This window comes from Tachysurus vachellii, chromosome 12 (genome assembly GCF_030014155.1).
Source record: "Tachysurus vachellii isolate PV-2020 chromosome 12, HZAU_Pvac_v1, whole genome shotgun sequence".
Classification (NCBI taxonomy): Eukaryota; Metazoa; Chordata; class Actinopteri; order Siluriformes; family Bagridae; genus Tachysurus; species Tachysurus vachellii.
Genome location: NC_083471.1, coordinates 25,015,360 through 25,032,961, shown reverse-complemented (window position 1 = coordinate 25,032,961; position 17,602 = coordinate 25,015,360). Strand labels below are relative to the sequence as shown.

Genomic DNA, 17,602 nt, shown 5'->3' with positions numbered 1-17,602 from the left:
TGGTGTGTGTGTGTGTGTGTGTGCGTGTGTGTGTGTGTGTTATAATCGTACAGAATTTAGTGCCCTTTATAGCTCTGTGTACATCTGATCTCTCTTGTGTGCGTGTGTGTGTGTGTGTGTGTGTGTGTGTGTGTGTGTGTGTTTCAGGCTGTCGGCCTTACTTGGCAGCTTGCCCACTCACAAACACTTGAATAGGAAGATGGTGTGTGTGTTGGAGAAACTGAAGCGTTACACCCAGGAGAGAACTCTGCGCATCCGACCACACGTCTTCCTCAGGGTCCTAAACTCTCTCCAGCCTTGGGAGCTGTGCTGTCCTGAACTGTGTGTGGCTATAGAGGTACACACACATACACACACACACACACACACTATTGTGTATACACAAATACACGACACTACTAATGTGGTTGGCTATAGAGGTAAACACACACAAACACATATGGATGCTATTACCTACATACATATCACACACACACACACACACACATTCTGTGTGTGGGTTGCTTTACAATTTCCCACACCATACACACAAATATGCATGCACACAGACACACATGCACACTCTGAAACCACCATCACCTTTGACTTTCATTTTTGTTTTATAATTAGAGCTGTGCGTTTATGTGTGTGTGTGTGTGTATGTAAGAAGGGGTGCAGTGTATAGGCAAACCCAAAGCCACTACAAAGTAGTGTAAAGTCTGTAATCTTAGAAGTCAACCCAACTTGTGGCACACAGGGGGCCACACACACACTCACACACACACACGCGCACACACACACACACACGCACACACACACACACACACACACACACACGCTCAGGGCAGTAGTATATAATCAGTGAGAACCAGAGCAGTAGTGTGTAACTGTATATTTGTCATCTTTTATCTTCACATAAATCCCTCCTTCATTCCATCTTCTCTTTCACTTCATCAATCCTTCTCTTTTCTCTCTCTCTTTTGTTAAACTTTTCTTTTAAACTATTATATGTATGTTTAATAGTGTACACACTCTCTCTCTCTCTCTCTCTCTCTCTCTCTCTCTCTCTCTCTCTCTCTCTCTCTCTCTCTCTCTCTCTCTCTCTCTCTCTCTCTCTCTCTCTCTGGTGTAGCTAGTGAGGGAGAACGCAGTGAGGATGTCTACAGATGAGTATGACTCCTGGCTGTGTGGTAAAGTCGACCTTCCACAGAGTGTAAAAACCATCAGATAATTTCTACATGTGTATCTCATAATAATAATAATGATGATGATGATGATGATGATTGTGTCTGAATTTGTGGGACAGTTTGTGGGGCAGAAGGATGGACGTTAGATTGACAGATCAGTAGATGGGTAGCTCGATTAGATTGGGTGGATCGATTGGTGGTTGGATACATACTGTAGACATAGGTTTTTAGCTGGATGGATGGATAGATGGCTAGCTTAATGAATGGATGGATAGATGGATAGCTTGATGCATGGAGGGATAGATGGATAGATTGTTGGTTAGCTGGATGGATGGATAGAGGGGTGGATAGATAGATACTGTAGACAGATTTTTAGCTGGATGGATGGATAGATGGATAACTTAATGGATGGATGGATAGATGGATGGACAGATGGGTGGATAGATAGATACTGTAGACAGATTTTTAGCTGGATGGATGGATAGATGGATAACTTAATGGATGGATGGATAGATGGATGGACAGATGGGTGGATAGATAGATACTGTAGACAGATTTTTAGCTGGATGGATGGATAGATGGATAACTTAATGGATGGATGGATAGATGGATGGACAGATTGGTGGATAGATAGATACTGTAGACAGATTTTTAGCTGGATGGATGGATAACTTAATGGATTGATGGATAGATGGATAGTTCAATGAATGGATGGATAGATGGATAACTTAATGGATGGATGGATAGATGGATGGATAGATGGATGGACAGAGGGGTGGATAGATAGATACTGTAGACAGATTTTTAGCTGGATGGATGGATAACTTAATGGATTGATGGATAGATGGATAGCTCAATGAATGGATGGATAGATGGATAGCTTGATGCATGGATGGATGGATAGATTGTTGGTTAGCTGGATGGATGGATAGATGGATGGACAGAGGGGTGGATAGATAGATACTTTAGACAGATTTTTAGCTGGATGGATGGATAACTTAATGGATTGAAGGATAGATGGATAGCTCAATGAATGGATGGATAGATGGATAGCTTGATGCATGGATGGATGGATAGATTGTTGGTTAGCTGGATGGATGGATAAATGGATGGATAGATGGGTGGATAGATAGATACTGTAGACAGATTTTTAGCTGGATGGATGGATAAAGTATGGATATAGAGATGGATAATTGGATGGATAACTAGATGGATGGACAGACAGATGGATAATTGGATGGATAACTAGATGGATGGATGTGTAGATCAATAGATGATGTATTTTATTGATCTGTGCTATATTGTGCACTTTTAAGTAAAAACAACTCAAACTGAATGATTATTAAAGCAAAATCTGCATCATTGCTGCTGTTCTGTTCTTATGACTGACGCTGAGTCCATGTGTTTGTGCAGTTTGTCATATTTCTGTTAAATAATGCATCTTTAATTAAAAAAGTCTGGACTTGATTCATCCTTTTGGACTCCACTGTTAAAGTTACATCGCACCGACATAACGTTCAAAGTTAAAGTGACCGTTCTTATCCAACTCTGATAAGCCGTTCTCCGGCGCTTCCCAATCCTGGAAAAACATGGAGTCAAAGGTCACTGAGGCAGCCCGGGGTTTACAGGGAGGGAGGCAGAGTTGGGAAATGTTTGGAATGGCGTCCTGGTTCTGGGTTTGTACATGTAGGAGTGTTTGGTATGTGATAATAGCTTAACTGCTGACTGAGTCGCTTCCCGGCAGTCATGTGATATCCAGCCAATCTGCTCAGTCAGAGAGATAAAACAGAGAGAGAGAGAGAGAGAGGCAGAACACACTTTATCACTCTTTCATTAAATAACATTTGTTATCTTGGGCTATAAAACTATTTCAACACTTCAGGACCTGCTGAAATATTCAACTCATCTATAGGGCAAGTGTTTAAAACACAGGAATGATAAACATGCTGCTGAGGAAAAAACTATCAGTCTTTACTGCTAAAGTGTTCTCATGCCTTCTTGGAAATGTGCACACACACACACACACACGCACACACACACACACACACACACACACACACACAGAGCAAACAAAAGACTCATTTGATAATGTAATTATGACTGCATTTGTAGACCTGATTAATCTTGTGTGTGTGTGTGTGAGTGTGTGTGTGTGTGTGTGTGTGTTTGTGAGTGTGTGTCGGGTGTGTGTGTGTCGGGGGGTGTGTGTGTGTGTGTGTGGGTGAGTGTGTGTGTGTATTCAGCACGTCCTTGGTTCGTGGGCCATTCTACCCACTATATCAGTAATCCAACTGCCTACGGAAAGGTCAATATTTATTCATCAGAATGGAGAAAGTGTGTGTGTGTGTGTGTGTGTGTGTGTGTGTGTGTGTGTGTGTGTGTGTGTTCTAACATGTTTAAACATGAAATTTCCCGTAGGTATCCCTTAGAGCCCCTGTGTATGTGTGTACAACTATGTTGGATTTAGTTTAAATCTTCTAGAAACTGTTCACATAACGTATGTATTTATATATTTAAATAAGTTTTATATAAGTGTAAATGTAAAAAAAACCCATAAAATCATACATAATGTTGCATAAAGTCTAAATATATAGTACACATTATACTTTAAAGCACAGATCATTTATCAGGTTGATGTAGAATATAGAATATTGTATAGAGTTATATAGAGTTGAAATTATATATAAATACCTGTGACGTACAGTATATTACACAAACGTGCGCATATTATACCTACGTTTTATACACAACTCTGTATGTATAGAATGTGTGATATAGAATGTGCTGCACATTTATAGAAATATATTTTTACTATATATGGGGAATTTAAAAAAAATACAGTTGTGAAAATCTTTATTTATTTATTTATTTTACACACCACAGCAATCCTCAGTATGACCTTAACTGATATTTATAAAAAGTCAGAGGGTGACCCTGACTCTGACCCTGTGATTAGAGCTATCACTACTGACTGGTTTTTCTCTAAAATGACTCATCGTACTGTACGTTTTTTATTTTTTCCATCATAAGACAGGAAAGGCAACCAGACTGGAAGCACAAGATCATATCAGAGACCTAGAGAGCTATTATACACAGTGAAAAGACTTCACCAAACATAGCTCTGATGTTGACATGAAGGTCTGATCTGCACAAGAGTTTTTGTGTTACTAAATATTACAAAATACTTCCTTGCTCTTTCATCCCTCTGCTGCAGCTCCCTGTAGATTTGGAAAATAAATATTTCATTCATTCATCTTCTACCGCTTATCCGAACTACCTCAGGTCACGGGGAGCCTGTGCCTATCTCAGGCGTCATCGGGCATCAAGGCAGGATACACCCTGGACGGAGTGCCAACCCATCACAGGGCACACACACACACTCTCATTCACTCACGCAATCACACACTACAGACAATTTTCCAGAGATTCCAATCAACCTACCATGCATGTCTTTGGACCGGGGGAGGAAACCGGAGTACCCGGAGGAAACCCCCGAGGTACGGGGAGAACATGCAAACTCCACACACACAAGGTGGAGGCGGGAATGGAACCCCGACCCTGGAGGTGTGAGTCGAACATGCATTGATTTCATAAATGCACACATTACAGTTTTTTCTAAACTTTCCATAAAGGTAAAAAACGATATTCAGTGTTATCTTCATTTTAGATGTCAAAAGGGTTTTGTGGCTCCCTGTGTTTTTTTTTTCTGTGGGAATCCGAACCTACAAAAGCATGTAACATTTCTATCACAGTTTAATAAATGTTACTGAAGTTTTTTCAACATGTTTATATGGTCAGTTTGAAGAATTTTGTTGTATTTATTTCCCAAAAAAAACTTTTTTGCCCTCAGAGTGACATGCTGGTACAATTTGCCCCAAAATCCTGGGTTTGATCCTGTACGTATTTTCTTCCTGTGTTCACGTAGGCTACATCTGGGTTCTCTGGTTTCCTCCCGCTGCCCAAAAACATGCACCTAGTGTGTGTGTGTGTGTGTGTGTGTGTGTGTGTGTGTGTGTGTGTGTGTGTGTGTGTGTGTGTGTGTGTGTGTGTGTGTGTGTGTGTGTGTGTGTGCAATGTATACAGACTCCAGATCCATCACAACCCTGAAGTGGTTAAAGTTCCCATTAAAGATGAACAAACAAAATTTTTTTTACTCCTTCTTCCAAAGGGTGCCAATATTATTAAACTTACCCATTCTTTAATTAGCGTCACTTTCAACCATTTGCCTAATGTCAGCATCTACAAATGAAAAACTTGACCAAGAAACGCTCTCCTGTTTGACGTAAAGCCGGATATAGACGTCTGACATGAACAGGAACAGGTCGTTGGATCAACACGAGTGTTACAGGAAGGTTAATGTCACTGCGGTTTGACCAGAAAAACCACTAGAGCAAAGCTGGACGTGAACCAGCTCCGTTTTAATCCAACCTTTTAGCTTTTGGCATCTAAATCCAAGGTACGTCATTCCTGGTGTTACGTTTATGTTTCTTTTTTTGTCAATTTGTGACAAAGACACTAAGACCAAAGTTAAACCCACACACACACACACACACACACTCACAGCTTAAAATATTCTGTTACACTCCAGAGATTTTTGTGAATTTCACAGAACTAAATGTTCTCGCTCTCACCCGGTCCTCACAAAACATACTGTACCTTTCAGCTTTAGATGTAGGCATTTAGTGTTAATTAGTGATAATGGAATTAAAACCAACATCTAATTTGTGTATATTCCTTTTTTTTTTCATTTATATCTAACACACCTCCCCATAAGGATAGGAATATCTGACAGTTTGGACCTTAAAAAAAAAAAAGAAAGAAATTCCTTGGTTATAGTTCGGGTCAGATTTTGGTGTAGTGTAGCATAGTCTGCTGTGTGCACATGTGTGTGTGTGTGTGTGTGTGTGTGTGTGTGTGTAAAACCAGCAAAGCTTGTTTTTACTTACGGGTAGGAACTGAATCCTGCTTCCGTACAATTAAAGCTATAATAATAATAATAATAATTATTATTCATTCATTCACTACCGGAGTACCTGGAGGAAACCCCCGAGGCACGGGGAGAACATGCAAACTCCACACACACAAGGTGGAGGCAGGAATCGAACCCCCAACCCTGGAGGTGTGAGACGAACGTGTTAACCACTAAGCCACCGTGACCCCACTTTAATAATAATTATTATTATTATTACTAGCAGTTACAGTGTGCAGTTGTCTGTTCTGAATATGGCAAATAAAACTGTGAAATAAAACTGAGATTTTTGTCTACATTTTTTAACAGCTAATATGTGCATCTGATGTATTTAACTATTTTAGCGAAGTAGCTCTATTTTTTACTTTTTGGTTGATTAACAGATGTAGATTGAAAACCATAACCTTTGCTAGGCAGGTTGTTGATCATTAACTAGCTAATACTGTAAATTATCTGAGGCAAAGTTAGCAATTGTCTAACATTTAAATTCTTAGCTAGCATTTTATCGAATTTACAGAGTTTTGCTCTAACTGTGACGGTCTTCGAGAATGTAACTAAGATTAATTTTGTATTTTCTCTTTTGCTTCTGTATTTGTTTCTTTGAAACATTCTGTGTCTTAGCTGCGTCCTTGGCCTTGTAACACTCGCGTGTCAGAATCGGGATGTTCTCGCAAAGCATCTTATCTCATGTTCATGGTCAAGGTCCAAATCGGTCTAGAGGTCACATCCAGCTGGGTTGAACGAGTACAGTACAGCAGTACTGTTTAACAGTAATGGTGTTTAACATTAGGGGGAGAAAAATAAATCGTCTCTTTAAGGTGTTATCCCACAAAATACTTGGTGTTAGCTTCGGTGGTGTTAGCTAGCAGCTTCAAGCTTCAAAAGCACTCATACGTTTATGATTGTGCTAATTCCACTAGCTAACTAAAATGCCCACAGGCTGTACATAGCGTGATTGAAAAGCTAAAGCACTGTAGACTGTAGCTGTTATTACGGTACATAAGTGTCTCAGACATTTATTAATCGTAAATCATCCCTGAAAACTGTGCAACATCACGTACACTTCTACTTCCATTACACTGATATTTTTATCTCTCTGCTGCTAGCATCCTGAAATCTTCTGAAAAGGAGAACGAACGAGAATTAACATTGTGTAACACCTCGTGAAAAAGGAACTGATGACAAACCAGGAAGTACATAAGGAAGGATATGTCGTAAGTTAATAACGGTGAAACATATTTTTATTAGCTATCTAAGCTATCTAAGTCAAAATAACATTACAATGAGCAACCTCAGATGTTAGCTTACTGTCTGACACAAATACAGTATATGGAAGAACTATAATAACCATAATAAAACCATCATCTTTGTTAGCTTATTTGGTTGCTAGTCAGTATTCTGGGCTAAGACATCTGTTGTCAGTTAGCTAATATCCAAATCTTAGCTAGTAGTCATTCATTTTTCATACTTTTATTTTCAGTCCCAGAACCGTATGCAGCCTTACAGGATTCCAAAAAAAGACATAACAATCGTATCTATGTTGATGTTCCCTGGCAGTGGCACGGTGGCTTAATTTGTTAACACGTTCGCCTCATACCTCCAGGGTCGGGGTTTGATTCCCGCCTCCGCCTTGTGTGTGTGGAGTTTGCATGTTCTCCCCGTGCCTCGGGGGTTTCCTCCGGGTACTCCGGTTTCCTCCCCCGGTCCAAAGACATGCATGGTAGGTTGATTGGCACCTCTGGAAAAATTGTCCGTAGTGTGTGATTGTGTGAGTGAATGAGAGTGTGTGTGTGTGCCCTGCGATGGGTTGGCACTCCGTCCAGGGTGTATCCTGCCTTGATGCCCAATGACACCTGAGATAGGCACAGGCTCCCCGTGACCCAAGGTAGTTCGGATAAGCGGTAGAAGATGAATGAATGAATGAATGAATGAATGTTTGGGTTTAGCAAAGACTCTTTGTATCTGTATTTAATGTGTATCAGTGATGAATCGTTTTCAGGAGTCGACTCTTTGAATCAGTTCTCGTAAGTGGACGTTGAGAGTCGACTCGCATTTCTGAAAAGCCAAAACAGATGTTGTTCTCGTTGTTGCTAAAAGATTTAAACACGCTTTGTTTTTATGATTCTTTGAAACGGCGCAGATCTGACTGACATGAAAACAGAATCTTCATGAATCAAGAGTCATTTTGCACCTGCTTAATAACAGCAGTTTCTTCACAGCTGTATACTATATTCTTCTGGGGTGTGTGTGGTGTAGTTTACTGAGAACAGATTCCTTAAATTATACTTTCATTAAAGGTAAGAAAGAGAACAGGAGAGAACAGCAAACTGTTACAAAGAGCTGGTGAAAAAGACGGTTGTTAAAAACCTATATCATTGTTTTGGACAGACGTGGACATGCTGGTGATAATAACACTGTTTGGTAAACCTGTGTGTGTGTGTGTGTGTGTGTGTGTGTGTGTGTGTTTTCACCTAACATTGATGTATAAACAGTTAACTTTACGTACATTTTTTTGTCAGAGTTTTTAGTTGAAGAAAAAAATCTTAAAGACTTTAGATCAGTGGTTTATGTTTAGATTTCAATGTAAAATGTAAAATACAGTTTTATTCTCACAGACAGACGACAGCATAGATACACACATTTTTGGCCTTCCTATGAGGACGAAGATGTTGGGGTGGAAGGAATGAAAAACAAGACGTGTGTGTGTGTGTGTGTGTGTGCGTGTGTGTGTGTGTGTGTGCGTACAAGATTTTCCACATGGCAGGGTGTGTAGGAGACTTGCCACATGGACAGGAAGTGAAGCCATGGTGATCGCAGAGTGTGTCTTAAATGATGTCCCCCCCCCCCCTCTCTCTCTCTGTCTTCTTCACTCTTTCCTTAAATGATAAACTTGAGACTCTGTTAAAGATAAAACAGTTGTTCACTTGTTAATATGTTTAGTCACAAAACACAATGAATCTGATAAGCAAAAATAGTGTCTTTCTCTCTCTCTCTCTCTCTCTCTCTCTCTCTCTCTCTCTCTCTCTCTCTCTCTCTCTCTGTCTGTCTCTCTCAGACTCTTCTTTCTTTCTTTATTTCTTTCTTCTCTCTCTCTTCAGTCTCTCTCTCTCTCTCTGTCTCTCTCAGACTCTTCTTCTTTCTTTCTTTCTTTCTTTCTTTCTTTCTTTCTTTCTTCTCTCTCTCTCTCTCTCTCTCTCTTCAGTCTCTCTCTCTCTCTCTCTCTCTCTTTCTTTCTTTCTTTCTTTCTTTCTTTCTTTCTTTCTTTTCTCTCTCTCTCTCTCTCTCTCTCTCTCTCTCTCTCTCTCTCTCTCTCTCTCTCTCTCTTCAGTCTCTCTCTCTCTCTCTCTCTCTCTCTCTCTCTCTGTCTCTCTCAGACTCTTCTTCTTTCTTTCTTTCTTTCTTTCTTTCTTTCTTCTCTCTCTCTCTCTCTCTTCAGTCTCTCTCTCTCTCTCTCTCTCTCTCTCTCAGTCTCTCAGTTCCTTTCCTTCATGCTAGCTCACAAACTGAGCTTCTTCTCATCAGCAGTTCATCCAATTATAGTTGTTGACAACGTTGAACTAAATAGTTTTTCTCCAATTGCACTTAATAATTAGAATTAATAGGAACTGTCTGAGTTGAAAGATCGCAGCTTTTCTTATTATAAACAAACAACAAATGTCTCAAAGACTTTGTGAGTGTTACAGCACTGAAACTGGAGACTCCTTCCATAAATGTTACATAAACCCCATTTTCTCCTTCACGGAAAACGTGTAAATCATTAATAAAAAAAAATTCAGAGCTGCTTTGATAGAAAATCATAATCATTATCTTCTGACCAATCAGATTTGAGCATTGTCAAATTTAGCTGTGTCCCATCTGACACACTACACACTTGCTCAATGCTCAATGTACACAAACATCGAGTGTATGAATGATAGAAGGGACAGATCATATCAGATGGAACACTAAGTTTTTTTGTTTGTTTGTTGTTTTTTTTACAAAAAGCCAATTTCCAATCGATGCCGAATGACGTCAAACGCACATAATATGACACTGTTACAGTCGCTTTAGCAGAATAAGCTGAATTTTTTAAGTGTTAAAAAATAAATCACACAACACACATGGGCTAATTTTAAAAAGACGTCTTGTCCACATTCTTGGGATTTTCTTATAAACGAGCGTCAGCGCCTGTAGCCCCGCCCCTCTTTAGATACGTAAGCAAAGCTGTGAATTTCTAAAGTGTCCAAAATTCCACACTGTTTTTTGTCATTGTTTGAATACATGCATTCTTCCTCACAAAATGGCATAGTTAACGTTTAGAAAGATGGTGATCAGTGATTGGCTGTTAAGAATGATGCTGATCAGTGATTGGCTGTTGACTATGATGGTGATCAGTGATTGGCTGTTGACTATGATGGTGATCAGTGATTGGCTGTTGACTATGATGCTGATCAGTGATTGGCTGTTAAGAATGATGCTGATCAGTGATTGGCTGTTGACTATGATGGTGATCAGTGATTGGCTGTTGCGTATGATGCTGATCAGTAATTGGATGTTGAGATGATTGTGATCAGTGATTGGATGTTGAGTATGATGGTGATCAGTGATTAGATGTTGAGATGATGGTGATCAGTGATTGGATGTTGAGATGATGGTGATCAGTGATTGGTAGTTGAGTATGATGGTGATCAGTGATTAGATGTTGAGATGATGGTGATCAGTGATTGGTAGTTGAGATGATGGTGATCAGTGATTGGTAGTTGAGTATGATGGTGATCAGTGATTAGATGTTGAGATGATGGTGATCAGTGATTGGTAGTTGAGATGATGGTGATCAGTGATTGGTAGTTGAGTATGATGGTGATCAGTGATTGGATGTTGAGATGATTGTGATCAGTGATTAGATGTTGAGTATGATGGTGATCAGTGATTAGATGTTGAGTATGATGGTGATCAGTGATTGGATGTTGAGTATGATGTGATCAGTGACTAGATGTTGAGTATGATGGTGATCAATTTTTAGATGTTGAGTATGATGGTGATCAATGGTTGCTGGTTGTCGGTTCACACAAAAGCAACAAGATTTTACCCTGTTGGTAAGGCGAGTGAGTACCGAGTGTTGGAAGTTCTTTAACATCCGCTCAGTAAGTCACTAGATGCGTCACGAGGTCATTTTCTTTTTAGATTAAGTCACAATAGAGGTCTAAAAAAACACCAACTCTAGCAACAGTACCCTGTGGACGGGGCGGGACCATCCTGAAACAGACCACACCCACTGGTGTATGTGTCTCACCTTTCGTACACTGTTGATGTTGAGTGGGTTTTAATTGATCTCAGTTGCTGAAGTCATGAGCTGAGTTCCTGAGGTCAGGGATGTTTTTCTGAGCACCGTTAGCATATTTATAGCTGCTGCTTTTCACACAGCTAATGTAAAGTGATCTCATTTATTAAGCTGTTTTTTTCCAAATCCGGGACACAGGCCACGTCTCCACCACAGTAGCTTCTTTTATATTTAGCAGTTTCTCTGTCTCAGAGCTGCTGACTCTGTTTGTCCACTCTGAATCATTCACACACTGACCCACATGCGTCAGGCTCGATAAAGCCACGATAAAGCAGCTTCATGGAAACGTATCAGGCTTACAGCCGAGTGGGCGAGATTACCTCTGTACAGGTTCCTCTGCCGTTTCTCTCTTTGCTTCTTCACCTCTTCCTCTCTTGCTGCGTACGAAAACATCATGTCGACTTCTGCTTTCGCGTTTCCTGTAGAAGGAAAAACATTTAACTGCTTCTTGCATTCTCAGACCTGAGTCATTTTCTGGAACAGTAGCTCTGAGACCGCAGGTTGAGCTCATGCTCTCGTTCTAAAACGGCCTTGTTTCTATAGCGACACGACAAGTACAGAGGTAGACGCTCCACGTAATCCAAAACTGTTAATAATAAACAGATGCATGAGCATGGTGTTGTTCATCAAAGGAGAAGCTAATGATGATACGGTGAAGGTTGAACGTTTTCCGAAAGATGTGTATAATTAACACTAAGGAGTCTCCAGTGTCTGTTCTCAGTAGCATACCAAGCCGTGTCACATCTGTTTCTTGTCTCACGTCCACTTTATTAGGAACATCTGCACACCTGTAGAAGGTCAGATTGTAGAGACCCTGACCGGTTCCTCAGAGCAGAACCAGAACCAGGACTAGAACGTCCAGGATGAGTGTGTGAGCTCAAAACCTTGATGCATCAGTCGCCATTTTCCAAAACCGAATCTGAAACCTTTTCTTCTCATCGTGCAGGTGTTCAAAACTGAAAAGAGCTTCATGTTACTTTTTCTATCTGTATTTAGTCTTTCTCGAGAACAAGTGATGTAAATCAGACAGGAAGCTCGCACTGTGAGGTTAGGTGATGTGCTGAGATCTGCACTTACGCGTCCTCTGAGCGTGAAGAATCGTGTTGTTGTCTTTAGAACTTCCCAGGTTTTCCATCACATACACTACACTACTTCTACTTATATTCTATGTTGTTTAGATGTTTATTTTATGAAGGCTTTCTGAATTTCTCCTGGAATAAAATGTGTTAAAGTGTCTTGAAGAACAGCAGCAGGTTCTTCACGAGGTTCGGTAAAACTTCTGACTGACTTTATTTTAGTTCTGTACACTGATGAACTTTTATGTAGAAATTATTCAGTCAATCCATTATTTCTCCAGGTATCTTTGCTTTATGGCTTGTCTTCATGTGAAGTCTTTAGAAGATTTTACCTCAGAACTGCTGAATGCTGGATAGAGAAGAAGAAGAAAAAGAAGAAGAAGAAGGTGAAGACAGGGGGGCACGGTGGCTTAGTGGTTAGCACGTTCGCCTCACACCTCCAGGGTTGGGGGTTCGATTCCCACCTCCACCTTGTGTGTGTGCAGTTTGCATGTTCTCCCCGTGCCTCTGGGGTTTCCTCCGGCTACTCCGGTTTCCTCCCCCGGTCCAAAGACATGCATGGTAGGTTGATTGGCATCTCTGGAAAATTGTGTGTGTGTGTGTGTGTGTGTGTGTGTGTGTGTGTGTGTGTGTGTGTGTGTGTGTGTTGTGTGTGTGGTGTGTGTGTGTGTGGTGTGTGTGTGTGTGTGTGTGTGTGTGTGTGTGTGTGTGTGTGGGTGTGTGTGTGTGTGTGTGTGTGTGTGTGTGTGTGTGTGTGTGTGTGTGTGTGTGTGTGTGCCCTGCAATGGGTTGGCACTCCGTCCAGGATGTATCCTGCCTTGATGCCCGATGACGCCTGAGATAGGCACAGGCTCCCCGTGACCTGAGGTAGTTCGGATAAGCGGTAGAAAATGAATGAATGAATGAATGAAACAGAAAGAAAAACATTTTTCCCCAGAGAAAAGGAAACAAGATGGGAAAGATCATGGGAGAGTTTGAAATCTGTGCCCTACACCGAGCCCTGACTGCTGACGTCTCACACGAATGCTACATGACGCCTTTCACCGTTACTATTTTCAACCCTAAACCCTGCTGTAGTTGTTTTATTTTCACTCTAAAGTCATTTTCTACTCTGAATTGGTCTAAAGTATCAAAATGACCTGAATATTCGATTTAGAGCAAACTTTTGTTCTTTACTGTCAACTTCTGAGGTGTTTCCTTTCATAGGTACATCTTGAAATAGAATATCAAGACATGTCCCTCTAACTGGGTTTTCCCCATGTAGCTATGAACAGAAACTAGAGACCTGCTGGGATCAACGCTTTAATTTAAGCCTGGACTTGAACTCTACACAGATACACTACAGCCGTATTGTTACCCACTTAATATGTGTTTTGTTTTGGGGTTTTTTTCTGAATTTAATTTATGCTAAAAGAAACCGCATCAGTCGTATTTCGTCGTGAACACAGTGAAGCGAAACTTGCCGTTTCAGAAGTGCAAACCTCATTTCCTGCCACAGTAAGTTCACAACAGAATCTACTGCAGTGTGAGAGGAGGCGCAAAAAAAAAAAAAATGGAGAGAGAGGACGAGTTCAAACGAAGTCGACAGACGTGCTTTCACTGTGATTTCAGAAAAAAAAAGTCCCTTGTTTTATATATATATATATATATATATATCGATCAGTCATGACATTAAACCCAGCGACAGGTGAAGTGAAGCGAACGATTGTTTCGTTAGAGTGATAATCACCTGTCAATCAAGCAGTGTGATAGATTAGATGATGTCAGATGAAAAGATGAAAAATCAGAGAATCAGAATCAGAATCAGGATCAGCTTTATTGCCAGGCATGTTTTCACATGCGAGGAATTTGTTTTAGTGCCAGAAGCTCCACAGTGTAACAGAATGACATCATATACAGTATAGACGAAATTGTATGTACACATTTACAGGAGTGAAATGCGCAGTTAAAATATACATATACAATATAGGTAATTTGTATGTACAAATTTGCAAGTGTGAGAAATGTGCAATTGAAGTATACACTCACCGGCCACTTTATTAGGTACACCTTACTAGTACCGGTGTGGTCTTCTGCTGCTGTAGCCCATCCGCCTCAAGGTTTGACGTGTTGTGTGTTCAGAGATGCTCTTCTACATACCTCGGTTGTAACGAGTGGTTATTTGAGTTACTGTTGCCTTTCTATCAGCTCGAACCAGTCTGGCCATTCTCCTCTGACCTCTGGCATCAACAAGTCATTTGTGTCCACAGAACTGTCTCTCACTGGATATTTTCTCTTTTTCGGACCATTCTCTGTAAACCCTAGAGATGGTTGTGCGTGAAAATCCCAGTAGATCAGCAGTTTCTGAAATACTCAGACCAGCCTGTCTGGCACCAACAACCATGCCACGTTCAAAGTCACTTAAATCACCTTTCTTCCCCATTCTGACGCTGGGTTTGAACTGCAGCAGATCGTCTTGGCCATGTCTACATGCCTAAATGCATTGAGTTGCTGCCATGTGATTGGCTGATTAGAACTTTGCGTTAACGAGCAGTTGGACAGGTGTACCTTATAAAGTGGCCGGTGAGTGTACAATATATACAATTTGTATGTACACATGTGCAATTGTGAAATGTGCAATTGGAGTAAACGGTAAACAGTATAGACAATATGTATGTATGTATGTATGTATGTACAGGTGTGCAAGTGTGAAATGTGCAATTAGGTGTTGTGTGTTCCATGGTGTTAATTGTTCATTGTTAATTGTCCATTGAAAAATGGACAAGTGTAAGAATGAGAGCGACTTTTTGAGCTAGACGGCCGAGTCGGAGCATCACCAATACAAAAGGTCATGCGAGATGTTCCTGGAGTGCAGTGGTTAGTAACGACTAAAAGAGCTACCAGAGGACAAAAACTGGTGACCGGATCATGAGAGCCCACAGGCCACTGATGCCCATGGGAAGGAATAATCTGAAAGGATTACGAGCCATGACTCCTGTACACCATCCAAAGCTCCATAGACCACAGAGCAGCTGAAAAAGGAGGCCTGGACTGATGAATCATGTTGTATTTATCATCATGAGGATTGCTAGGTTCTGAAGTGTGTGTGTGTGTGTGTGTGTGTGTGTGTGTGTGTGTGTGTGTGTGTGTGTGTGTGTGTTGCTTACCTGGGGATGGGATGGCTGGTGGAAACATTCTTGGGTCCTGCATTCATGTGGATGTTACTTTGCCCTAAACACTGCTGCAGACCACGTTCACTAGAAACACTGTGGAATGTCGTAGCTCAATGATTCAAGTGTTGGACTACAGATTGGAAGGTTTTGAGTTTGAATCCCAGCACCACCAAGCTGCTGGACCTTTGTGCTACACCCTTAACCCTCGACTGTTTCACATTTCAGTCGATTTTGCACAATCCTTTTCAATATATCAGGTAACTGCTGCTATAATAATGCGTTCATTCCAGTTAGATTGATTGAACAAACTATTTACACCGGTCGGCTATACACTATAATTTTGCACTGTCTTTTGTCCTGCACTGTCTTGTTTGTCTTGTTTGTCTTGTCTCACACTGTTTGCACCAGGTTGCACAGTTGCATTTTCATGTATCTAGGACTAACTTACTTTATGTAGCACCCTGGTCCTGGAGAAACGTTGTCTCATGTCACTGTACTGCAACAGCTACAGTATATATGGTTGAAATGACAATAAAAGCTTCTTGACTCGACTCGACTCGACTTGACTCGACTTGACTCGACTTGACTTGACTGCTGTTACACAAATGAAATAAATATCGATAAGTGCATCTATGGCATAACGACATAAATGTTCAGGAACAGCTTGAGGAACATGACAAAGAGTTCAAGACGTTGCCTCCAAAGATCCTGATCTTAATCTGTTCCATGGAAGCTTCACCTCACAGTTTAAAGTTTAAGGTTTCATCATGCAACATTAACCTCTCCGATGTCTACAGAGATCTGCTCTTTACCTACATGCTCACTCTTCCTTCTTCTCCGTTCTCCCTATCTTCTTACGTGTATTCATTTGAGCTTCACAACATTTCACAGCACGGGGGGCACGGTGGCTTAGTGGTTAGCACGTTTGCCTCACACCTCCAGGGTTGGGGGTTCGATTCCCGCCTCCGCCTTGTGTGTGTGGAGTTTGCATGTTCTCCCCGTGCCTCGGGGTTTCATCAGGGTACTCCGGTTTCCTCCCCCGGTCCAAAGACATGCATGGTAGGTTGATTGGCATCTCTGGAAAATTGTCCGTAGTGAGTGAATGAGAGTGTGTGTGTGTGTGTGTGTGTGTGTGTGTGTGTGTGTGTGTGTGTGTGTGTGTGTGTGTGTGTGTGTGTGTGTGTGTGCCCTGTGATGGGTTGGTACTCCGTCCAGGGTGTATCCTGCCTTGATGCCCGATGACGCCTGAGATAGGCACAGGCTCCCCGTGACCCGAGGTAGTTCGGATAAGCGGTAGAAGATGAATGAATGAACATTTCACAGCATTTCAATTCCCTGATATTTTCTACACGACTAATTAACTTAAAGCTTAAATGTACATATGTTGTGTATAAACAATAACATTTTAATGCCAGTAAGCTGCGATTTTTTAGACAAAAGATATTTTTTTTTAGTTTTTGCGGTCTAAAGATAAATTAGCCAAGGTTTTTCTTAACCAAGTGAATGATTTGACTACTCCTATTTGACACAGTTAAATATTTTACGCTCTATTAACAATCCCACCCTTCTCTGTCTTTAGGTTTAAAAGCCTCTCCACCCAGACTGGCGGATTTAGCCTGAGGAGAGTAAAGAGGTCGGGCGTGACCTAAAGAAAACACCAGCGTAACTGACGCATTACAGACAGGATCAGGAAACTGAAGGTGGGGTTTATTCCCTCAGCCAAGGTACAAGCGAGGCGTTACGTAAGGTAGACTTTCATCTATGTGAGTGTGTTTGGACAGGGAAGCCATCTTGACCTGATCAGTGTCTCACACACAGTCACAGCTTTTATCTTATCTCCTCTTCTAGAGCAGGACACACGTGATGAAGTGTCACAGGGCGATTTGACCCATTGTTGTGATCGAAAGTCAGCTGTATTG

General features: G+C 41.1%; 1 protein-coding gene across 1 annotated transcript in view; it reads left to right on the top strand.

Annotated features, from left to right (window-relative positions):
- LOC132854326 (coiled-coil domain-containing protein 60-like) overlaps positions 1–17,602 on the top strand; it is a 37,141-nt gene extending 19,539 nt beyond the window's left edge. The window contains exons 11-13 of the mRNA XM_060882613.1: positions 1–2; positions 148–337; positions 17,263–17,602. The exon at positions 1–2 is cut by the window's left edge and continues 142 nt beyond it. Of these exons, the coding sequence (XP_060738596.1) occupies positions 1–2; positions 148–337; positions 17,263–17,268 (198 nt within the window). The 3' untranslated portion in view covers positions 17,269–17,602. The remainder of the gene's footprint in view (positions 3–147; positions 338–17,262) is intronic.